Source organism: Candoia aspera, chromosome 3 (assembly GCF_035149785.1).
Source record: "Candoia aspera isolate rCanAsp1 chromosome 3, rCanAsp1.hap2, whole genome shotgun sequence".
NCBI lineage: Eukaryota > Metazoa > Chordata > Lepidosauria > Squamata > Boidae > Candoia > Candoia aspera.
The window spans coordinates 56,458,499-56,483,538 of NC_086155.1; the positions used below are offsets into that span (position 1 = coordinate 56,458,499).

At 42.1% G+C, this 25,040-nt stretch overlaps 2 protein-coding genes across 4 annotated transcripts in view; both read left to right on the forward strand.

Annotated features, from left to right (window-relative positions):
* The first annotated feature begins 2,777 nt into the window (after window positions 1–2,777).
* ARTN (artemin) lies at window positions 2,778–9,887 on the forward strand. Its single transcript, XM_063297781.1, has 5 exons — window positions 2,778–3,138; window positions 3,357–3,492; window positions 6,114–6,208; window positions 7,544–7,733; window positions 7,968–9,887. The coding sequence occupies exons 2-5, from the start codon at window positions 3,369–3,371 to the stop codon at window positions 8,378–8,380; spliced, it is 822 nt and encodes a 273-aa protein (XP_063153851.1). The 5' UTR covers window positions 2,778–3,138; window positions 3,357–3,368; the 3' UTR covers window positions 8,381–9,887.
* A 4,178-nt stretch (window positions 9,888–14,065) lies between these two features.
* Window positions 14,066–25,040, forward strand: part of IPO13 (importin 13) — a 49,740-nt gene continuing 38,765 nt past the window's right edge. For 2 of the 3 annotated variants that reach the window (XM_063297790.1, XM_063297791.1), the window contains exon 1: window positions 14,068–14,246. In XM_063297790.1, coding sequence (XP_063153860.1) covers window positions 14,175–14,246 — 72 coding nt within the window. In that variant the 5' untranslated portion in view covers window positions 14,068–14,174. Of the gene's footprint in view, window positions 14,247–25,040 lie in introns of all 3 variants that reach the window. The other variant, XM_063297792.1, reaches the window with a different exon arrangement.

Below are 25,040 nucleotides of genomic sequence, written 5' to 3' on the forward strand. Positions count from 1 at the left end.
TTGCCATCTAGCAGTGGAAGCCTCTAATGAGCATCCAGCACCGCTCCAGAGCAAAGCATTATTAAAGAAGCCCCCCCCAAATTGGGTTGGTAATTGATCAAGCAATGCCAGTTTTGATCTTGTACCAAGAGCAGCACCCCATTTGGCTCACCTTGGAAGAGGTAAGTTGGGGTAAGAGAGAGCAGCTGAGAGCAAATGCAGCCAGCCAGAAATGAAATTGGGGGCGGGGGGGGGGGCTTACATGCAACAGCAAACAGGAAAGGGGAGGGAAGGGACATGAGACATCAATCCATGCTCCAAAGCTGTCTGATAGCAGGGAAGCTGGAAAAATAAAGGGGCACATCTCTTTCCAAGGCCTCCCAGGAAAAAGCCATCTGAGGTCTAGAAAAAGTTATGCTGAGCCATCTCAGTTATTCAGCTTAAACTGAAAAACAAAACAAAACAGAAGTTTAGAAGTAAGAACTGAGCTTTTGTCTGCAAACTGATTGGAATGGTATATGTCAGCCACTAAGTGGGAGATAATCTGTGATGTACCTGGTGTGGGGAGGGGGGCCATGAGTCATCTGAGGAATTCCACTGGCAACTTCTAGCAAAGAGCCACCTTTGTCGCTGCAGTTTGGAGCCAATAAAGAAGGCTAGAATGTCTGTTTTGTAGGCATTAAGTCCCACAGTCTGTTCCTGCTCTTTCCAGAAATGGCTGGGAAAGCATCTGACCAAATTAGTGGAAAGTTGTTGCCAATCAATTTTAAATGATATTAAGTTAGAGCATGGTGGATATTTCTGAGAGGGTCAACTTTCTGACCTTCTGAAAGCCTGCAGGAGACCATGCAGTGATATAGAAAATTCCCAGGTGTATGGCTGAAACTTTTTGGACTTCAGGGGGTGAGGGGGTGTTTGGAGATGTGGTCTAAAGTTGGGATGGAGTAGGTGGCCTCTGGGAGGCAACTTGCTATTCCTATTCTTAAATTCCCCCCAGATTGAAAAACATTATGAGATAATGCTGTCAAAGTTCAGCAGCACAAGCCTGGAGTGGTGGCAGGGAGATGTGAAGAGTGTGATTGCCCACCTAGAAAGATCATTGGTAGAAGTTAGTGGTAAAAGGCAACTTCTATGTTTTAAAAGTCAGGAAAAAGTTTAATAACAGAGAAAATAGCCATTCTAAGGCAACTATAAAATTAAAGTGAAATAATTATTTTATATTCATCTTACTCTAGAATAAAGCCAGGGAAATGAGGGAACCTTGCATGGATAGGAATAGATGCAAATGGACCACGATGGTCTCCACCTAGTCTCGGTGATTTGTAACCCAGAATTTCCTAAAGATAGGTATCCACAAGGGAGACAAGGGGGAACAAAGGACCAAATGTGTGTCAAGGTGTTGAGATATATCATGTCCAACACTAGGATGCAAATACAAAAGGCCAGGGTTTGCATTGCGACATTGTAATGCACGTTTCCTCATTTTTCATCACAGTTTGTACCAGATGCCTAAGTCCTCTACATCTGAGTACCTGAAAATAAGAACTGCAGCAGTTCTGCCAAGGAAATGTAGCGGAAGAGTAGCATCATTAACCTGTCACCTTATTAGAGGAGACCACAGCCATAATCATATGGGTCAAGAGTAGTGCCAGGAATTAGCCCACTTTGGCAGCTGCCAAATTACCAGAACTTTCAGAGGAGCAACACCTGCTGGGAACTCTGAGAAACAGTCTGGGAGTCAACACTGACAGCCAGAGTTTCTCAGGACAGAGATGAAAATTATGTCAACAACCAACAAAACCTCTGCTTCAAGACCAAAGAGTGCAAGGCAGAAGTCCACTGAACTGTGTGAAGGGTGGCAGAAAAAGTGCTGGACTACAGTGAGTAGTTCAAGTCCACACATCTTAAAGTTGCCAAGTTTGAAAAACACTGTGCTATATCATACTGTATATCCAAGAGTTTTCAGCCAAGCTCAGGCCTATGAGTTTTGTCTAGCCCTGTCAAGCTGAGTGTCTGGGAACTACTGCTGAGTTTTTGTCAGTGAGCCTGTGCTGCTTTTTATTTCCCTCACAAGTAGTGGCTGCAAAGAACTGCTGCCACTGTTTCCATTCATTTATCTGATTTCTCTCTTTTTGTGAAGATCTTCCTGCTCACTCTTCTCTCTTTGGACAATAAGACTGTCAGGACTGGTCCCTTTAGGGTTGCCCAAGGCAATGAATGGACAAAGCTAATTTCCACTATTGTGATCACCCAGCATCCTGTGTAACTTCTGCTTACTTGCACATGTGTTCTTCCTCTGGTGCAGTGGGGCCCAGTGAGGTGAGTACTAGGGCCAGAAGGACCATTAGAAAACAAAGGTCTGTCCTTCCTTCCTTCCTTCCTTTCCTTCCAGTCTCTCCAAGTCTGCCCTTGCTATTCCCTGTCATTAACCTGGAGCCATTCCTTAATTTACTTGAGGCTGACCTGTGCTGGTCTTTAGCTCAACGAAGCCCAGTCATGCCAAATGGCACCGTCAGCATTCTGATTTCCTGAGAGCTTCCAGGGGGCTCCCCTCGTTTCCAGTGTAAAACTGCTCGACTACACAAGAAGCCCAAGCACTCGGCGCACAGGTGGCGTCAATCGGCGACATCTGCTTCTAAATTTCCCTTGGCCCCAGGAGAAGAGGATGACGGGTGGCTGCTGCCCCATCCCTTCCGTGGATTCTCTGCTGGTCGGGACCAACCCGGCCCGCCCCACCCCGCCCTGGGGATCAGGTGACAGCGGAGGCTGGAATTTGACACCAGACTCAGCTAGGCGCGGAGATGGAGCCGGTCCTTTTCTCCCTCCCGGAGGCCGCCTGGACTGGAGTTCTGCCGGTCACGAGTCCGAGTCCTGCAAGCTGTGCGCCCCCTTCGCGGATTTCCTTGCTGCGCGGGTTGAGCGCGGGCTGGCGTGGATGGGAGACCCTGGATCGGGCCCGCCCTGCCGGTTCTACCCAGGACCTGAGCCACTTTAACCCGAACTTTCCCCGCAGGAGGGCGCTGAGCGCTCCGGGCACCTGCTGGCCATGCTGGCGACGTGAAGGTCGGATACTTAGTGGAACGATCCTGGGAAAGCCGGGCCATGGCCCCCGGGGCCGGCTGAACGCAGGAGCTGCGGTGGAGCCGCCGTCGCCGGGAGGTAAGGGAAAAAGCCTGCCAGCGGTGAGTCCCTAGCGGGAAAATATGTTGGTGTGCGTGCCTGCCCGCCTGTCTATTCCGGGGTCCGTCCCGAAGCGGGAAGAGGCAAACTGTCTGCCCGCCTGAAAGAGGTAAGGATCCCCATTCCACAGCCGATCTGGCGAAGACATCTCTCGTCGCGCTAACCTGGCCAACGGCGACCGTATCTCTCCGGTATAGGGAGTGAATTCGATGCTCTGGAAGGGCCGGTACCCGAGGACAGAGGGAGGCGCTTCGCGGCCCGGACTCTCGGAGCATGGTCCCCGGAGAGCCGCGCGCAGCAGAAGGCGCCCGATCTGTCGAGACGGAGCGCACGGTGAGTGGGGCGGGCTGGAAAGTCTGAGCGCCTTCCAAACCCGCGGAAGGGAGGGGGTGTTGGGGGAGGAGAGATCGGGGCAAATGCGGGTGGCGGGCGAATGTATTTGTGTAAGCAGATCTACTTTGGAAGAACTTATGGTGTAGGGAGGAGCAATGTTGCTGCCTCTCACAGATCCAGCTAACAAGCGCATTTATTCTCCAGAGACTGGCTCAGAGCCTCTGCTCACTCTCCCGGTTGCCTCCATCCCAGCCTTCTTCCTCCGATCCGGTCTGCCTCGCGGCTTCCAAAAGTCCTAGTTTTCCAGGCAGGGAAGCAGGGAATCAACGGGGGGAGAGGGGGGGTCTGGTGGGTGGCTGGAAAGAGGTGAAGCCTGCTCTGTGCAAAAGGTTCCCGATCTTATCCTTGATCCTAACCCATGGGTGGCCTTTTCCTTTCCTGATGCCCAGGAAGTTGCTCCACAGTTGCCTCTATTTCTGGGACTTCTCTTGCGGCTTTCAGCCCAGACCAGTCAGGCTGGATGGTCTTTAGTTTGTGCTCTACTTAGATCTAAAGGAGAGAGAGAGTGTCCAGAAGTTCCACACATTTTATTGATGCTGTTATTTAAGAACTGAGAATCCAGATCTTGGATGCTTGCATTAACGCAGATCAAATTCAGTCCTAGCAGCTTTGGCATAATAGTAGGGAAAGGCATAGCGTTCCCACCCAAAGGTCTTGGGAAAGGAAAAATGTTGTTATCCAAAACATCTGAACTTGTTGCTGGAGCTGATGACTTCTGCATCGATTTATAAGATGTGGAAGCAGATGTCAGCAATGTTCTCATTTTTTATGGCTGGGATTGGGAACTCTACAAAACTTTCTTTTATAGTTTCTGAATGGCAGATAAAAGAAACCTGACTGTGGCTCTACCTCAGCCTTTCTCAACTTTTTGCCCCTGGAGGAACCTTTGAAATATTTTTCAAGCCTCAGGGAACCCCTGCACATTCAGGCTCAAATATAGGCCAGAAGTTACAAAATTATTGTATTTGTTTCATGGGTAGGCCTATATACAGTATATGCATTAACAGTGTTCTTAAACTAAAAATAAAGAATGAAACTTACTTCTTTAATGTGAAGTTGCCCGAATAAATTGAAATAATTTTTTAAATAAATTGTGATCTCCCAGGAAAGCCCTAGTGACCTCTCATGAAACCCTAGGGTTCCATAGAACCCTGGTCAAGAAACCCTGCTCTACCTGAAGGGTGAAAGAAAAGAAATAAAATGGAATATATTTGCTGTGTTTCTCAGAAGATGTTACTTTCCTTGCATAGTCTCTGGCAGATTCCAAGAAAAACCCAGACAACTTAGAAAGGGTAGGAGTACTTGTTCTGTTTCAGAAGGTGGCTGTATCTGTAGTTATCCTCAAGAAAACATAAAGACATTCCTAGCAGTTAATGTGTCTCTCCAACAGAAGAGAATATATGTAGCTCAGGGTTGAACTGTTGGGTTCTTGATGCTCTCTGAATGAATTTGGAACCCTCTGTATCCTTTTCTGCAAAGTCAGGCCTAGGATCTCTCCCAGTCTCCGGGAAATAGTGAGAAGCAACTCTCCCTGTGTGGGTAAAGAAAGCAATGGGGAAAAAAACCTGGTTTTGTATTGCCACCTTGTGGGAGTCTGAGAAAAATACAACCTTCTGCAAACTCAAGATAGGATCCCAGATATCTGATCTGATATTCCCAGAAGCTTCAGCCAGAATGCCATTGGTGAGGGATCCTGGGAGTGATTATTCAGCAACACCTGGAGGGCTGGAGGCTTCCCACCCCTGCACTGTAGGAAAAGAAATCGTGTCCAGTTAGGGGCACATCTCTGCTTGTCAAAGGAGACTAAAACTAAACCAAGATGTGGCACCAAGGTTTGTCATTTCTTTGTTGGGTCCAGCTACTATGCAAGACTGTGAATTCTCCATCTAGTTCTCCAAGGAGTTGCTCTTTGTAATTGCAGGTCAGAAGGTGGTGTGAGGGCAGGAGGATTCCAGATAAGTGCCTAGTGCTTCATTCAACATAGTAGTGCCAATAGTGTGATACATTTTTCCTAGGCAGCTGGAAAAGGTCTGATAGAAACAGTGCAAACATAAAAGAATATTCATGGGTATTGGGTGGGTAAAATAGGTGACAGTAAACACTAAAAGATTAGGTTACTTCGGCACAAAAGTGAGTTGAATATTTGGTGATGAATCAGATTTATTTCTTTGATTGGCATATTATTTTTGTATATAATTATATTTATCCCATTTGTGTATTTACTGGTACCTACAGATACATTGGGATCGAACTGTGGAAATATCCATATGCCATTCTGTTAATGTAACAAACCAATCCTAAGGAGACTTAATAAAAGATTGCAACATGCAACTTTGCCAGGCCAGCAACAAACAACAAAGTATCTTGTTAGGGGCTTCTTGATCACCTTCGTTTAGTTGGATTGATGCATTTATTGAAAGAAATTTGTAGTCCAGGAAGGACTGCTCATAGACACACAGCAGGCAGGGGCCATAACTGAGCCAGAAGCTCGTAGGAGTGGAAACTAGTCTTCACATCAGATAAATGGAATTGAGTTCCTGAACTGTGTCTTTGTATTTCAGGTAGAATGGAGTGGAGAGTTGAGGGGTCAAGGCACAGATTAGACGGACCACCCTCTGCCTGCAGGAGTTTGCCTATCCAACAAGCACGATCCAGGGTGAGTTAGTCAATGCCAAGAATGTTCTTGACATCAGGGCATTAGTTCCAGAAATAGTGGAAACTTACAGAGGCCTTTGTCTACAGAAGAAGCCTAGTCAGTGTATGAAAGATGGAAGAGCTGCTTCCTTCTCTCAGTTCACTTCGGTTTCCAGCATATGGGCTTGCTGTTTTGGTTTCTTTGGTTAGCTTAACACTCCACTTCTGGGAGACAAAGCTCTGAATTTCACATTTGAGATGGTAATTTTTAATATAAATATAATTTCTATATAGTCCAAAATAAATATCCTGCCATATACTGATTTGTGTGATGAATTCACATGGGTCTCTACTCCAAGCTTATATTACTATGGTTTCTCATTGGGTATGCTTGAAGTGAAAAGGATTCCTTTGCATTCTGATTTTTACCTATGATAGTTTGATACATATTTTACACCATGGAAGGAATGTATTTATTGTATTTCAATTCTATATCTGCATAATCATAAGATTCTCAACAATACAACAAACATAAAGCATCCATGGTAAGAAATAAAATACCCATAGTGGAAAAGTAACAATCAAAATCCAAAGACAACCAACATGTGGGCTGAAAATGGAACAACACACAAAAAGAAAATTAAAAAGATGGTATCATCTTAACTAAGTTTTAAAAAACCTCCAGAAGAGCTTTGTCTTAACTTGATTCTGGAATGCCATCAATATTAGAGCAAGTGAAACTTCCAAGGAAAGACTGTTCCATTAGCATGGGGGCCATGATGGATAACTATCTCTTCCTGGCCTTAGGCCCCCAACTTCACATAAGTAGATCACAAGCAATTTCTCTTGGGATGTGCATGTCACATGGTTTGATTTTAGCTGGAATAGGTGGTCCTGAAGATACCTTGGTGCCAAGCCATAAATAGCTTTATAGGTCAAAACCAGGACTTCAGATTGCACCTGAAAACCTATTGGGAACCAGTGCAGAGCCTCCATCATAGGTGTTATATGCTTCTGGCACCTAGTGCCAGGTAAGAAGCAAGCTGAAGCATTTTGCACCAACTGCATTTTCCAAGTAGTCTTTAAAGGCAACCACTTGTAGAGTGCATTTGCAGTAGTCCAGCTGGGTAGTGATCACAGCATGAATTACTGCTGCAACATCTTCACAGTCCAGGTAGGGCCATCACTGGTGTGCCAGCCTGAGCTGGGCAAAGGCCATCCTGAGCACAGCCTCCACATGATGTCACGTGAGAGGATCATGGCCCTGAGACAATTTAGCATACCTTGCTTTCTTATTTTCCACTATCTGTATCCTAATTAGCATATTTACTGTTATATATCCTCCTATCTATCTTAGGAGCAGGGTTTGTGGGGAACCATTACTCTACTGTCACTGTTTGCTGGGGCAGTCATGGCAAGTTCAGAGACCTGGTATCATAACCAGACCTTGGGAGCAGCTTCTGGAAGCATGAGCTCTGCCAGCTCTGCCTCTATGGAGGAAAACAGCATGGAAACACCATCTCTGGCTGTGTGGAACCACTGGCATGGTAGGGACCTGGCATTTTTCCAGGGAAAGTGGCTTGGGGAGGAGGGGGCTATATCTGAATTCTTGATCCAAGCCAATTGGATTTTTGAGACTTCCATTCTCCCAGATGGTCATATGGGCTGAAGAATGTATTTTCCTCAAGATCTTTGCCCTTTTTCTTGTCTTAGGAACTCTCCCCCCATATTCTTTTCTCCTTGGGCGAAAGAATTAAGACCTCTTTCCCTTTTTCTTCCAGGGGAAAATATGACCATACAAGAGCTGAGCACATCAGAACTTCTCAGGGCTGAGCGCTCCCCTTCAAGCTCCAGCAGTGCCAGGAAAGGATCTAGGAGGGCTGGACGTGGTAATCGGGGTCGCTATTGTCGCTTACATAGCCTCAGAATGAAAGTGCGGGATCTGGGGCTTGGCTATGATTCTGACGAGGTTGTTAAGTTCAAGTATTGCAGTGGGTCATGCCAGCGTACCCGCACTAACTACGACCTAACCCTGAGTCACCTCATAAAGCAACATGCCATTGTGCCTGGGCCCCATTCTTCTCAACCCTGCTGCCGACCCACCCGGTACGAGAACTTCTCTTTCATGGATGTGCACAATGTCTGGAAGACTCTGGACAAAGTTTCAGCCGCAGAGTGTGGTTGTGTGGGCTGAAAGTGCTGTCTGTTCAGAGCTCATGGGGTCACTGAGTTGACGTATCCATGTTCCTTCTACAGAGAGATCATAAGCCTGTCCTGCCTGTAAGTATGGCAGGAGGAGAAATAAACTCCATGATGGAGCTTTCCAGTCCAGATGGGAGGAATGAATGGACAATTAACAGGAGTGCAGCATGATGTTGTTGGCCCAAATATATCTTGGCCTTTAGAGAGCATTCACCCACCATCAATGATCAGATGATCAGACTGCTGTTAGCTATGGAATGGGCATTTTTCCTTTAAAGATTGGTCCATCAACAGTGTTGTGAATCTGTTCACCTATCAAGCCTTTTCTCCCACTGAAGAAAAAGCATTGGACATTCTCACACCTTATTCAAGAGATAGGGGGTGTGGCATTTAGCCTGAGAGACTTGTGGTACCAACTGATCCTCCTCCAGGCAGTTTAAAGAAGGCTGCTCATTAGGTCATGTAGCCCCATCTACTGCAAGGCACACGTACTCTTCCCACTTTTTATTCAAGCCCACAATCTGCCTTTCCCTTAGAAATATGCTCTTACTCCATCTAGGAGCAGTTGTAGTTAAGAACGAAGCACAATTTTGCAAGCCTGTTTAGTGCCCTGAACATTCAATGATTGCTCCAACCTTCTGACCTGTGCTAGAATAATCAGTGTACTATCTGAGGATCGAAGAACATTGCTGTTTCTTTGGGAGCTGTTTGATTATTACAGCCTTCAGCCTCATTGGAGAGTTTTTCCTGTGAGAACGTATCCAAAGCAGATGGGTGTGCATCCTATGAAGGGCAAATTTGATGTGTTTCCCAGAGCTACCAGATCTGGGTTGCAAAGATCCAAATGACTGGATCTTTGGTACTAAGGAAGGTTGTTGCCATCTAATAGTTGCCAGGAGTTTTGCAACCCAGATCTGGAAGCTGTATGGTTTTCCTGGAACAGTCAAGGCCTCTGCAGGTAGAAAAGGGGCTTGTCTATAAAGCCAATGATGGCATTGATATACTGGTGTGCAACTTGCCCAGACACACCAGCAATAGCTTGGAGTTTGACTACTGCACTTACCAGGCTGGCAATGGAAGCAGAAATGGTTCTGCCATCCTTTGAGTCCTGGTTCAACCATCATTTAGTGCCAGCAGAGTGGGAACCCCCCTGCCCTAGAAGTGACATTTTCTAAACTTATTTAGAAAGTTTAAATTTTCTAAACCAACTTATTTATTCTGTAACTTATTTATTTATTTGTACCCCACTGACTCCCTGGTGGCAACCTATTTATGAAACTGAGAGCTGGGTCTGGTATACATTAAAAGCTGATGCTATGCCCTGGCCTGTGACCAGCCGTTCCTACACCCTTTTCCCCACTTGGCCTTAGCAAGGGCATTTCCTCTTCCTCCTTTCCTGATTTTGTATTCTTTGTCCTTTATTTGCATTGGGATAAACTCTATTTTTATACAGCAACAACTTCCTGTAGCAATAAAGCCTGTGAAGGCAATGCACACTTGGTTTTATGTGTATGTCTATATGGAAGGAGGGAACAAAAGAACAACAAGAAATCCTAATTACTAAATATAGTTCTACAATTTATGAGTCAAATATTGCTTAAGGTATCAAATATAGAGAAAGCATTAAAAAAACATTACCAGATACTGTAAAAAGAAGATCTAGACACCTTTCCTTCTCTGAAATGTTTAGAATACACCATTTGTGCATTTTAATAGTGTACTAGTTTCATGACCCCTACTTTCTAAATTTGACTATAACACCTACCACACCAATTGTTAACTATTTTGCCTGGATGTAAGTTATTGTAGTCCACTATACCTGGAAAATAAAGTTAGAAGCTGCTATAGATGATGATTTCCTGTTAGGAGCTGAAAGTCAGCTAAGTATTGTACAAAGTGGGAGACAATTTTGAAGGTTTATTTTCTCACATATGAGGAAAAAGACGAAAAGGCTCACTTTAAATTATACCAATTATCATGGAGAATATTTCTTCTTCTATTGATTATAGCTGGATAAACACGCATTGGATGACATGATCAATATCTCCCACACCAGTCAGAGCAATCTGGGAGCAGTTTTTTTTAACCTGGCAAATCTTGCCAAGAAAACTGCAGGGACTAGTCTAGGCAATCAGCAGAAGTCAACAGTGACTCAAAGGCACTCCCCCCAAAGGCACTTTTACAAAATTTCTCTTCCTACACATTTTCAGGATACACACACACACACACACACACACACACACACACAAACAATTTTAATGAATGTTCCTTCATTTTTCAGATTTAAAAGGTTTCCCTTCTTGGAGGTTGGTCAGAAGCAGACTGATCAGAAAAGAGCAATAAGGGAGTTCCCCATTCCTTCAGGGAACCATAATCATCACACCAATGTTTTGAATTTGGTCATGAGATTACTGGTTAAAAGTCAGTACTACTAGTCCAATATTCCTAATGCCCAGGGAGATAGCTATGTTAATTTGCTGCAGCCAAAACAACTATTTTGGTATACAAGGCATACCATATCCAGACCGCTGCTAGATGACAGAAATAATTCATTTTCTGTATCTCTCTGCTGTCACCTAGTGGTTGTCTGAATTTCTGAAGCCCAGATACGGTGGCCTTATATTTATAATTGTGGCTTAGCTTTTGTGGCGTCCTGATACTTGCCTAATTTCCTCATTAATATCCTAAGCCTTTGTGATCAGGTCTTATCCAAATGATTTTTTCAATTAAAGGCACAACATACATTTATAATTCATAAATAATCCAGGGATTGATATGCAGCTTCATACAGAAAAAACCAATGATACTTCACCGGCTTACATATACTTTTGTCTACAAAGAAGCTGTCAGTTGAATAAATGCTTATTCACACTCTTACCATGTCATCGGCTAGTTGTTACCACATGTAGCTTAAACAGTGTTTATAATGGAAGTTACTGTACAGTAAAGTTTTACCACCTATCTTTATATACAGTAGATGTTAATTCTAATAATTATGTATCAAGTTGGGTGTTAAGGTAAATGCCATCCTTTATGACTAGGTACATAAAAACACCTTGCTTGTTTGTTTTAACCAATTGGTTAGACTGTGCTTTAAATGTTTAGGATATCATAATAACTGAAAAGACTACCTTCATTTTTCTGTACCTGTAATTATTTTATATTACATTTACATATGTCATATTTATAATCAGTACAATGAGCCCTGCCCGCCCCCAAAAAACCAAATTAAGCTATCACTACAAAAGATATTCTGTCATATTATCTGACCAATGATCTTCGATGATTTCAGTACCAGGATTCACATTAATCAGAGCCTGCAACAAGGTATTTAATTTTTATTATAGTGGTTATTTTTTCCATCCTCTCTGAAAGGATGAAAAGGAGGTCAGACTATTTAATTGATTTAGAGAAGTGGGTTTTGGTTTTTTTGCAGATGAATCTAATGCAAGGAGAAAAAGCAGTCTTTGTGCCTTCTATATAAATTAAAGGTAGGGAACAAAAAGAAATGTGCTCCTTTATGGTTCATCTTTCTGCCTTTCTCATTACAAAAAAAAATGAAAACAGACTAGATCGATAACTGATATGACTTGCTTAAGCAATTAGTGGGCTTATGAATCTTTCAATCATCTAATACCTTACAGATAAACTGGACTACAGTTCCCATCATTTGTTATGATGGATGCTGTAGTGCAAAACTTCTTGAGAGCGGATTGGAAACGGCATAAAATGCTTCTGAACTGTTTATGGAGTTCTGGTTTACCTAAGGGGTGCATTTTTTTTCTGGGCCAGTGATCGTACTTGGCTTTTGGTATGCCAGGGCTGCACCCTAAAACTGCATTGGATGGGACCAAAATAAAAACTAAATTTTATTTTACTGCATTCCCATTCAAATGGAGCTAAAAGTAAATACAACTAACATGATCGCTTTGCCATCATGAAACTTACTCCTTCTGTCACTTCAAAAATTGCAATTGATTAAGGGCTTTTGGAAGTTGGTGTGTGTGTGTGTGTGTCATCCAGTGCATGCGATCCTGAGACTTTAGGATGCACACTGTTGGAGAGCTCCTTTAAGGAGCTGAGCTGCTCTGTGTGGAGCTCAGCAGAGCAGCGTGGCATATTTTATTGCCTTTTAAACTACAGCAGAAGAGAAAAGGAAACCAGGAAATAAAATTATTGATGATTGACTGATTATGTGCCATCAAGTTAGTGTCGCCTCTTAGCAACCATTTAGATGTTCTCCATGATGATCTGCCCCTAATCTGGTCCTTCGGGTCTTCCAGTAATGGCTGCTGTAACTGAGTCCATCCACCTTGCTGCTGGTCATCCTCTTCTCCTTCCTTCCACCTTTCCCAGCATTAGAGCCTTTTCCAGAGAGCCAAGTCTTGACATAATGGGTCCAAAATGTGAAAATATGAGCCTGGAGTGAGAATTCTGGATTGATTTGTTCAATGATCCATCGGTTTGTTTTCTTGGCTGTCCACCATATTCTCAGGAGTTTTCTCCAACACCAAAGTTCAAAAGCATCAATACTCTTTTTATCCTGCTGCTTCTTCAAAGGAACCAAATATAATAACAATAAACGACAAGACGGAAAGCATGAACCAGAAAATAACGAAAAAGTTGAGGCGGAAAAATAAAAATAAACATATAACGTTAATACATACTAAAACACATATATGACGGCAATCAAGACTCTTGTCCAGACACCCCACTACTAAATAAAGCCACTACTAAAGAAAGGTCATCTCACCATTGTAGCATTCGCCATTTTACTCCCCAAACACAGGATAGAAGAGAAACCCGCTGTGACTGAAACTACAACTCCCATCAATTATTGCCGCTGCCCTGTTCGTTATCTCGCCGGTCTGATTTAGAACTACAACTCCCATGATTCCATGAAACGAGACTGGTCCTCCGCGGGCAGGGGTGTTCTTGGCGCCTGAATGGAAGGTCGATTAACTAGCCGGCAGGCGGCCTTTGATATGGACAACCCAGTAGCACGCGAGGCCCCCATTCTCCTTCTCCATTTGGTTGTGCCTCCGAGCGCCCGGCCCAACTGTCAGTCAAGTAGTCGGGCTGTGCGACAGGGAAGGTGGCGGCGGTGGTTGCCGCCTCAGGCAGGGAGACCGACCCGCCTGGGCAGAGCTAAGCGCAGAGTGGAGGGATCGGCGAGCGAGGAGGAGGAGGCAGGCAGGCAGGCGCCTATCTCTCAGCTGTGCGATGGACTTGGCACTTCCTCCGCCATTAAAGGCAGAAGGGCAGGCGGACCGAAAGATTTCTTCCCTCCCTCCCTCAAGAAAATTAAGGGCTGTTATCGGGATTCCCTTTGCTCCGTTCTCCCCATTAGGTCTTTAATGTCAAGGATCGTTTAAATCACCTGGTGGGGGATATCCCCTCCCTCTCCCCCAGCTGAGGAGAGGCAGGTAAAAACCTGCCCATTCACTCCCTTGGCCCCACCGGGGACGCACGGGCTTGCCCCTCCTCCTATTGCAGAGAAGCTGATAGGCACCCCCCCCCCGACTCATTGGGGAGGAATCGGGAAACCGGCTAAACTCCAGGCTGAGCCACGCGCCCAACCTTTCTGCGGAAACAGACGAAGGGGTCGCCCTCCCCCCTAAGAGAGGCAGACCGCCGGCTTGTAGAGGCGGCTGTTTTGTAGAGGTGGCTGTTTTCCTTTCTCCGCGTTCCGCCACTCTCCTCGCGATGCCGCTGCCCACGCCTGCCCCCCTGTAGCTGAGAGCCCCAGGGCGAGGAGAGGGCGAGGCTCTGGGCTTGGGGGCGCCATGGAGCGCCGAGGGGACCCTGCTTTCCAGCTCCAGCAGAATCTGGAATTCAACGTGGAGAACGTGGAAAAGGTGAGAGCAGCGCTGCCAGGTTGGGGACCAGAGGCTGCTTCCACCTGCTGGGTGCTGTGTCTCGGGTGGAGTGGAGAAGAGTTTCTGCTTCTGCACTGGGGTTTCTGTTTCAAGTGGTTTTCCCCCAGTTACTGTAGTCATGCCCTTCCCCTAGTCAGCAGGCCAGCTGCTCCATCTTGATCATCTTCAAGGCAACTTATTGGTCACTGGCATGGTCTTCTTCAGTGTTTTCTTTAAAGTACTGTGACCCCTAAAATCCACTGGGCTATTCTGCTTGGAATAAGCAGTTGTCTTGGTTCTTTTGTTAAGATTTGGGATCCTTTCCATTTATCACTTCCTGGTAAGTGATCTTAGGATGGGTCTGACAGGGAAAGGGAATTACTCTGTTGCTGCTGCTGCCTTAGAGAAGTGATGCTTTGTCCTGACTGTGTTCCCAGAATATATCCTACCCACTCCCTTGAGCCCAGCATATGTCAGCAAACTCTTTGTTCCTCAAGAGTTTCAGGGTTGCCCTTTAGCTTCATTCCTCTGGTTGTAGAAAATATAAGCATTTAAAAACTCATCTGGGAGGTGAACATTTTTTTCTGGTGGAAAAATTAAACATGGTTCTTTTGTTTCTGCTTTATCCTTCTTACAGGTGTGTTATCACCTGTATCTATCACATGCATGTTTCCTAATTCACAGCAGTCATTTGAGCAGCACCGAAGTATGATGCGGGTTTGGTGACATCAGCATGGACATGGGTGTGCCTTTCATATACTTTGGTCAGGGCAGTAACTGATACTGACATCTGAAAAGTTCTTGTGGATGCTTTTTTCTGTATTTATCAGTCACCATGCTTTGCTTACGTTAACACTAATAATAATTGAATTGATTGGGGTTATATGAGAGCCATAATACAGGAAAATGTTGGCCTTAAAACTGCAGTTTCTTATTTTCATGCATGAAACTCATGTGGCTAGGTTTGGTAACTGAAATAATAAGGGAAGCATTGCAGTATGACTTTTTCAAGAGAAAATAAAGATTTGATAAAGACGCAAATTACCCAAACATTACATTTGTCTATATTCTGATGTTATATCTCTTGAAGTTCATTTCTTTGCTCTGTACATTACTACCAGTCACTACTGGAGTGGAGAGAGCATGGCGTCTCTTCAGAAATTTGAAGTTACTCTTTCGTAGATGGCAAGAGAAGGGTAGATAATTCTGTACTCAATGGAAAAATAATTGATCTTGGTGAAAGGCAGTTTCATATGATTCCTGATTCAATGAAAACTACACAGTGTCACTGTCAGGAGTGAATGCCATATTATTTCTAATGTGATGTTCTTATCCACATTTCTCTGTGATGCTTTTCTTGAAACAGAAATCTAATTTTATAAAAGCATAATTGTAATTAACATCTAATGATTTTCTGAATGTTCAAAAATAATCCTGTAAGGCAGACATTCCCTAGAATTCTGAAACTGGAAGAAATAGTGGTTTATTTACCTAGTGAATTCATGACTGAAGTGAAATTGATTGAGGAACCCATTCTAATCAGAACTAATTATTATACCACTAAACTAGTTCTTTGATAGCATCCAGATGGAAATAGGTGCCTGTATACCATAAGCTGTGCTGACTGGGTTATAAAATGAGTATTAAGAAGAAAGGGGAAAAATCAGTATTGTAGAATTGATAGTAGGATACACTGTTTCCTTAAGGCCCATTTTAACTGGTGGAACAATATCTGAAGAGAATAAATTGAAACTTAAACTTACCAGAGATACTGTTGTCTTAATTAGCTTTCTCCAACTTACCTAGGGAATGACAGGAATTATTATAGCTCTGCACAACTAGAAGGTATCAAGTTGAAGAAGATTAATTTTTACAATTCTCTGTCTATCAAAGAACCTGAAAGGGAGATGGATATGTCTGTTTGTCATGATTAAATTCTGTGTTTACAGATACTAGCAGGCTGATGTCTGTTCTGTGATTCTGCTCCAAGTACAAAAGGATGGGAATGGGAAGTAACAGAAACATGGTATTGAATGGATATAGAACTCAAATGAGAATCCCACTTCGAATTATACAACAGATTTCTGGGCTGTATGACTGTTATAAGCATAGGACTGAGAATGTTTCAATAATGACTGTTAATGTCAGAATGGAAGTGGAGTGGAATGTTTTAATACATTTCTGAGAGATCAAGGAACATCCTTTCCCCGTATTTAAGACAAACTGAATAATTTGCAAAGGTTGATGTAAATTTTTATTTTAAAAAAGAGTTCAGGATGCACACTGAAGAATTATTCTAATGTTAACTACAGGCTCTGCAAGATGGAAATTGGGCTTTCATTTAAAGAAAACCCACCTCATCTTTTTGTTAGTTTTGAGGAATATTCTGCATTATGCCTGAGCTATTCAGGCACTTTAATTCAAGCAACTCTAATCTGTCTGCCTTTACTACTCATTGTGTTCCCAGCAGCATTAAAGTAGCCACTCCGTGTTGTAACCTAAATTGTTTTGTTGTGTTGTGCAGGCCTTAGAAGCTCACTAGTAGGGATTATTTTATTCATTCTGTTTTCAAGCAATACCCAAGTACTGTCTTTTCACCAAGTTACAAGCTGTAGTTGGAAATGCCTAGCATGATTCCCTTTTGAGGCTGATAGGTGAATGATCAGATGACAGATGCCTAGTTTGAACCCTGAAACTCTGTTACTAAATTCTGCCATTTGCACAGTGTATATAAATTAAAGATTCTTGCTTTCTGCAAGGTTATGTGGTAGGCAGTACTGGCGTCTGTGGCCTAATCTGCTCATGGGTAATGCTGCTTCATCGTCTCCCCTGGAGAGAAGGCATAGGCAGTTCTTTTGTACGCACTGACAATACAACAAATGTTGACATCAGGAAAGGTCAGAACACTTCAGGGGGTGATTAGCCCTGTAAGTGGTGGGGGAAGTGGGTATGTAGAGGTTACAGCCATGGGGTATTCCAGAATAGCATCTGCACTAGCTGGGAGGGGCAACAGCAATCTCCGAAAGATCTTTTGGCTCCTCCCACCTTCCCCCCCTTCTGTCTCAGCAGGGTTTTTTTTTTGCATTACTGTCTAGCACTGCCTAGTATCAAGCTTTCCTGTGAAACACAGCTTGCTCCGTAAGGGTAACAGTTGGGCAACTAGCTGAGGAAAAATGTGACCCCTTTCCACAGGAAATGACGTAGGGAATAGTAGACTGAATTCAGTGCCCAGTTTATGCTGTAGAGAGCATCAGGAAATTGGGGTCAAGATACAAGTCTTTGTGGCAAATTCTGCTGAATCTGCCATGTGTCTGTGTTTTCAGCTTGAGGCTTTCTAGCTCATGGCAGAAAGTGATGCTCTGCAAGAACAGATTCAGATGCCTTAAGAGACTTCTTTTCTTGTGTTCTTTGTGGGTATTCTTGTAATTATGTTTGATCATGAATCTAGGGCTCCTAGCTTTATACAGAGTGTTTCAGTTCGAGCAATTAAGTTAGTTGAGGCCAACACAGTCACATTTTTGTCTTGAGATGATAGAATAGGGTGAAATAGATTTGAACTAGCTTCTCATTTTTATTTGTTTTCACTGTATTAAATATTTAGACTAATTAAGTTCAAGTACATAGGATGGAAGAATAGCCATTGGAAAAAAGGCACACCCTTGTTTTAATAATGTCTATGTTTGCTGTTGGTAAATAATATTTCAGTTAATGTATTATTATTTGAATTATATTGTGTCTTCTGGTCAAAAGGGCAACAATTCACATTGGACACCACTCAGATTTAGGAGAAAAAAGTCATCCAGTAGATTTATTAACTAGCTCTTGTTAGGGAAGGATCACCCCAATAGTGATATGATTTATGACATTATAGCTGCAATTTCAGTACAAGGCATGTCTGAACAATACTCAAAACATCTTATTTCCCTATCTTTAACAAGCTATTAAAACTTGGAAAAGCTGAATTTGAAATTTGCAGTTATAGAATTGGAAGCACTCGGTCCTGGTAACTCCAGACTGAACAGGTCTTGATACACAGAAACTCCATTATTTCATTAACATATTGGTGGTAATTTAGGCAATAATGCTCACTAAGCTTTGTATCAATCACATTTTTATAAGTCCTCTCCCTATTTCTGTAAGGGAAGCCTGAATAAGTTATTTTTCTTGCAAAAATAGTTCTGTGCAATAGCCTAGCACAAAATCCCAAGACGTTGCATGTATTCTGGAATAGTCTTGGGCTTTTGTTGTTTATTCGTTTAGTCGCTTCCAACTCTTCGTGACTTCATGGACCAGCCCACGCCAGAGCTTTCTGTCGGTCGTCAACACCCCCAGCTCCCCCAGAGACAAGTCCGTCACCTCTAGAATATCATCCATCTACCTTGCCCTTGGTCAGCCCCTCTTCCTTTTGCCTTCCACTCTCCCTAGCATCAGCATCTTCTCCAGGGTGTCCTGTCTTCTCATTATGTGGCCAAAGTATTTCCGTTTTGCCTTTAATATCATTCCCTCAAGTGAGCAGTCTGGCTTTATTTCCTGGAGTATGGACTGGTTTGATCTTCTTGCAGTCCAAGGCACTCTCAGAATTTTCCTCCAACACCACAGTTCAAAAGCATCTATCTTCCTTCTCTCAGCCTTCCTTATGGTCCAGCTCTCGCAGCCATATGTTACTACGGGGAACACCATTGCTTTAACTATGCGGACCTTTGTTGTCAGTGTGATGTCTCTGCTCTTAACTATTTTATCGAGATTTGTCATTGCTCTTGTCCCAAGGATTAAGCGTCTTCTGATTTCCTGACTGCAGTCAGCATCTGCAGTAATCTTCGCACCTAGAAATACAAAGTCTTTCACTGCTTCTACTTTTTCTCCCTCTATTTGCAGTTATCAATCAAGCTGGTTGCCATAATCTTGGTTTTTTTGAGGTTTAGCTGCAAGCCAGCTTTTGCACTTTCTTCTTTCACCTTCATCATAAGGCTCTTCAGTTCCTCTTTGCTTTCAGCCATCAAAGTGGTATCATCTGCATATCTGAGATTGTTAATGTTTCTTCCAGTGATTTTAACTCCAGCCTTGGATTCCTCAAGCGCAGCATGTCACATGATGTGTTCTGCGTACAAGTTGAATAGGTAGGGTGAGAGTATACAGCCCTGCCATACTCCTTTCCCAATCTTAAACCAGTCCGTTGTTCTGTGGTCTGTTCTTACTTTTGCTACTTGGTCGTTATACATATTCTTCAGGAGGCATGCAAGATGACTTGGTATCCCCATACCACTAAGAACTTGCCACAATTTGTTCTGGTCCACATAGTCAAAGGCTTTAGAATAGTCAATAAAACAGAAATAGATTTTTTTCTGAAACTCCCTGGCTTTTTCCATTATCCAGTGGGTATTGGCAATTTGATCCCGAGTTCCTCTGCCTTTTCTAAACCCAGCTTGTACATCTGGCAGTCTTGGGCTAGAATTGCTTTTTCTTTCAGTACCTTGAAATACCTAGTGTGTGTTTTACATCAACTGTGCAGAAATGAATTGGAGCTATCTTTACTTGAGTCTGTAGGTGAAAACACATGTAAAGATTCTTGTAGTGCTTAAAGCCTTGTATTGTCAAGAATATGCTTGCTAATTACATAAGCAATGAAACATTTTACCCCAATCACAGCTCACTTAAAGTAGATGTTTTGCTATTTACAAGAGAAATGGCCTGACAATTAATTTATTCTGCTTGTTGTAGCCTATGAACTATTCTAGATAGTTGGACAAATGTTCATCCTTTATATTCACCTCCATCTCCACATAAATAATATTGCAGAACTAAATTGAGCTGAAAGTTTGGAAAATTCCAATTAAAGTCAGCGGCACAGTATTGGAGGTAGAAAACTCACATTTTTGTTCTTTTAATATTTTAGCTGAAAATGTTCTGGTGGGGTATTAAGTTTAGGCTTTGGTGCTGGCCCAGATAACTCTCATCTTTACTTAAAGCTGATTCTTTTGTTCTTCTTTCTAAAACTTTGTTTTTGAAGCTTTTCAATCATTCTCTCTCTCTCTCTCTTTTTTTTTTGTGGGTATGTGTATGTATTAATGTATGGGTTTCTGAGTTGGGGGCTAGATAATCAAGGAGTTGACATTCATGTTCTTACCCTACATAAAGAAGGTTGGTTTCTATCACTTCTAATTTAAGGTACTAAGTTTCTGGGCTAGATGATGTGACAGCTGAGACAGCTACCTTTAGAACAATATACTGGGGAATAAAATATAAGTGATTCTTCTTCTTTGACTCTTTAACAATGTTATTGTTAATTTACTGTTGCCAAAATATTCTGGAAGGACTTTTCCATATACTGTAGGCAACTGAGCATATTTTGTGACATGCTTCAGTGGAACTAAGGAGAGGCTGAGGTTTCTTAGACTGTTCAGGGTATCACAGTATATCATCTCAAATGAAAATGTTAGGCTTTCCAACATGAGCTTGTCAGCAAATCACAGATCTTCTGACACTTCTTGACTTAGCTCAACTCCTTAGCTTGATTTGGCTTAAAACTCTTAGATGAGGTTTGGCTTGATTAAAATCTTTACTGCAGATAAGGACAGTTAATTACTCTGCTAATGCAAATATGGTTTTTATATTCTCAGGGGTTTAAATTGAGACTTCTCTCCATCCTTCCATATAAACAGATGCTTGGTGCAGTGCTTGGGGGTCTTAAAGCTAAGCAGTTATTGTTTGTTTATATAATGGCCATTTCTGGCCCGGGAACCATTGATTCCTGCCTTGCCCGCCTCAACCTTTACACTAAAGAATGCTAATAGTTCAAATTTTTGCTGGAAGTCCAGTGTCCATTCTCTTGTGAAGTATGGCTGAGTTATTATATGGCCTAATGTGAAGGTTCTTTTGGAATGGGACTGCTAGAACCAAAATATAAGCAGATTTGTTGCCAACAGTTCTAGTACAAAAACATACTAATATCATTTAAAAGTGAAGTCCATGGTTCCAGTAAGCTCTTTTAGAGATAAGATGCTGAACAGTTTTCAGCAAAGGAAGCTACTGCTTATGCCTTTGTACTGCTCAGTATGCATTGTGTTCATAAATATCTGATATACATTGTTAGTGGCACCTGAATTGTTTTCTTGGTACTATGTTTAATAGAGGATTTTTTGTTCTGCTTTTTTCTTTGGTTCTTGTATTACAAGATGTCAATGTTTTTAGATAATGGGGCTTTTATCCTTTAAATCACAAAGAAGATAGTATTATACAGACTGGTCTCATGGTAAGAGCTGTCTCTGAAATTCTAGTGTAGTCTCAGATAGTTACTCTAGTCTATTTGTTTAAAAACTTATTGAAGCTGTTACCTGAAAATAGCTGTGTAGTTTGAATGTGATTTTTTAAATCATATTTTTAAAAATAAGATGAAAAAAGTGAGCTATAATTGTTCTTTAGTGGCTTTGGAGATAATGCTGTTATAATGTTAATGCTGCCAAAGAATGTTCGATCTACAGTATGTTGGGTAAAACCAAAGACCTGGCAGGAAAAAGTGGCCAATCAAGACCTTGGGGAATTCCCTAAGCAGGGCATTTTCAAGTCAAATCTTTATTACAGGCAGACTTATAGCCAGAAAACACAATATAAATCAAATATGTGTATCATATATAGAAGCACATATACCTGAAATCTCTAAATATAAATAATAAGCATAAAATACAGTAAGCATGATAATAGTAATAATAATAATATGGTGAAAAGTGAAAGTGAAAGGTCCCCTGTGCAAGCACTGAGTCATGTTTGATCCTTTGGGGGGATGCCACTTTCGCGATATTTTCTTGGCAGACTATAGCGGGGTGGTTTGCCATTGCCTTCCCCAGTCATCACCTTCCCTAGCAAGCTGGGTACTCATTTTACCGACCTCGGAAGGATGGAAGGCTGAGTCGACCTGAGCCAGCTACCCGAGAATCCAGCTTCTGCTGGGATCGAACTCACTCTGTACCACACGAGGCTATATAATAATATGGTAATAATACAAAATAATATAGAAATAATACAGGTAATAAAACAAGGATTAGACTATTCTTCGGTTGTAGGTAGAATGAATAGAACAAATGGAGGCACAGAATCTGGCAATTTGGGAAGATACAGCTGAGTCCTGGTCAGACAGAAGAAGCAATAGATAAGCATTATACTCTCTACCAGGGTTTTTCTTTAGAATGGGATAGAAAAATGTCATCCGAGATTCCCTGTAAAGATATTAACAGAGGACCATGTGGCTCAGGGACAGCAGGGCATTTTCAATAGCATCCTTTCACCAAAGTATTTCTTTTTATTTGTCCTAAAACTCCTTTCATTCAACATCATTGCTGAACTCACCTTCTACCATCATATAAGAAAAATGTCTTTATTGATTTCTGCATGCTATGCATAATTCTAAATATATTGACTTTCTTATCTTATTTTTTTTTATCTAAAAAGCCCCCAGAGTTGAACTTTTCATGATAATGAGGTTGGTCTAGCCCCTAGAAAATTTTGCCTGCCCTTCAATTTTTTCAGCTATTATTCTTTTTACAGTTTGATAATGCTATAGAAAACGATATTGCAGATCTATTTTTTATTCTCTCCGACATAAAATGAACCTTTCTGTAGCATATGCCATTGGACCAATATTTTTATCAAACTAATTACCACAATATCAAGATCCCTTTTCTGGTCAGTCATTGCAGGTCAAATTTTATGATCATATGTATATGTCAGCCCTCCAAGGTAGATCAGACTTGGAAACCAAAGGCACACCAACCTAATACTACTTTTATTATGAAGTTATAGTAACAGAATCATGCAAGTCTGAATGCACTTCCCCCCCTTCCCTTTATCTTCATGAGAACTGGGGAGGGTCATGTCTGAGACACCTTCTCAAATTACATTTCTACTCCAGACTCAGATTTCTTTTATTTGACTGTTGTCTTGGTAGCAGTTCTTCCTCCTGTTCCTCGGGGTTATTCCTTCTGCCCATTGCAATGTGCGGTTTGGATTTTTTGACCCATAATGCATAATTTCATATTTGCTTATGTTGGTTTGTATTAACCATATTAGGGTAAAGGTAAAGGTTTCCCTTGACATTAAGTCCAGTCGTGTCTGACTCTAGGGGGCGGTGCTCATCTCCGTTTCAAAGCCGAAGAGCCGGCATTTGTCCATAGACAGTTCCATGGTCATATGGCCGGCATGACTACACAGAACGCCATTACCTGCCCGCCGAAGCGTTACCTATTAATCTACTCACATTTGCATGTTTTCGAACTGCTAGGTTGGCAGGCGATTAACCATATTAATGCCAAGTTAATATGGTTAATATTAACCCAATATGAGGAAAAGCTCAAAGAATCATAGAATTAGGAAGAGCCGTTTAGGCTAAGCCTCTACTCAGTCCAATATTTAGATTTCCAATATATTCTTTTTTCTTTTAATCACCTAATTACATCAGGGTTATCAGCAAACACGAGTACCTCACAATTCACCAAAACAAGAAAGCACTGATGCCAGTCCCAGTTTGGGGGGGGATCCCACTGTTTACTTCACTCAGTTGCAAGAGTTATACATTTATTTATATAATTTGTTCTGAAATCAGTTACTTCATACCTTTCTTGCCCTACAGTTGTTAAGGTTTGGGATATGTTTGAAGATAGCACTGATTGCTGACAAATGTGTCTGGCAGCTTGGTTGGCACAGACACATAAGGTTTTGTGAATATTAGGCTAAAATGCATGGAGGAAGGGTGTCTATATGAGCCCCAGATAAGACTTTGATTGTAACAAGAGTGAATTATGGTAATTGTTATGATTACTGCAGATCCAGGGCATTGCTCAGCAGTCTTTCTTCCTCCGTTCCAATTGTCTGCACGCTGTGTGCCATAGTGAAGAGGCCTAGGACTTTGTCTGAATGAGAAGATGATGCTTCTGTTGCTATGGTTGCTGTTGCTTGGTGGCAATTGGCTGCCGAGATGATCATAATGTGGGGTCCGTGAAGCAGGATAGGAAAGAAAGTAACCCAGAATGCTTCTCAAGGAGTAAGTGGAAATCACTGCAAAACCAATAGCAACAAAGCTGCGTTTGGTCTGTTGGGGATAATAGGGGTAAATTGTTGCGTTATGAAGCTATACCTAAGTCTGTATATTGTTGGTCTCCTAAGATCATATTCACTTCAGTGTACTGTACCTATGCAAGCCATACTATGTCTTGAATGTCTGTATATCACTTTCATGCTATTCCAGGGAAAATATGAAGGGAGGAGTATGGCCTAGTGTGGCTTCCTGAACTCATACTATCTTCAATTGTAGATTTCTACCTCAGTGTCCTTCTCTTATTACTTCCTTGGACTCTGTGAGGATTCAGTGTGCTGTTATTTACTCAGCACTTTCAAAGAAACAAACATCTATACGTATACTTGCTTTACTAAAACTTAAAGTTTGGAAGGAAGAAGCAGTCCACTAGAACTGCAAAGCTTATAGCAACTGCTGCTACTAGTCTGTTTTTTTAACACTCAAACCTGAGGCTATCAGTTTGCATCCATGCCTCTTTAACAATACATGGTATATCCAGTGCAAACTACTTGATCTTTTTCATATAACTTTATGAAGATTTTAATAAAGATAAGAACTAACAAAAATTAAAGAAAAGAAGGAAAAGACAAAGCTAGAAGTGCAGAAAAAAAGAAAGAAAATATAAAGAAGTAGCTTCCAATTTTCTTTACAGCAGTTATAAGTATAAATTTACCTCTTACTCTGGTTAACTTTCATTTTATCTATAAACTATTTTTTTCTAATAATCAAAA

Excerpts from the sequence above, each read along its gene's own strand:
- ARTN (XM_063297781.1), top strand. The coding sequence starts at position 3,369 with ATGCTCTGGAAGGGCCGGTACCCGAGGACAGAGGGAGGCGCTTCGCGG. Across the intron at positions 3,493-6,113 it reads CTGTCGAGACGGAGCGCACG|GTAGAATGGAGTGGAGAGTT; the intron begins GTGAGTGGGGCG and ends TTTGTATTTCAG. Across the intron at positions 7,734-7,967 it reads TGTGTGGAACCACTGGCATG|GGGAAAATATGACCATACAA; the intron begins GTAGGGACCTGG and ends TTTTTCTTCCAG.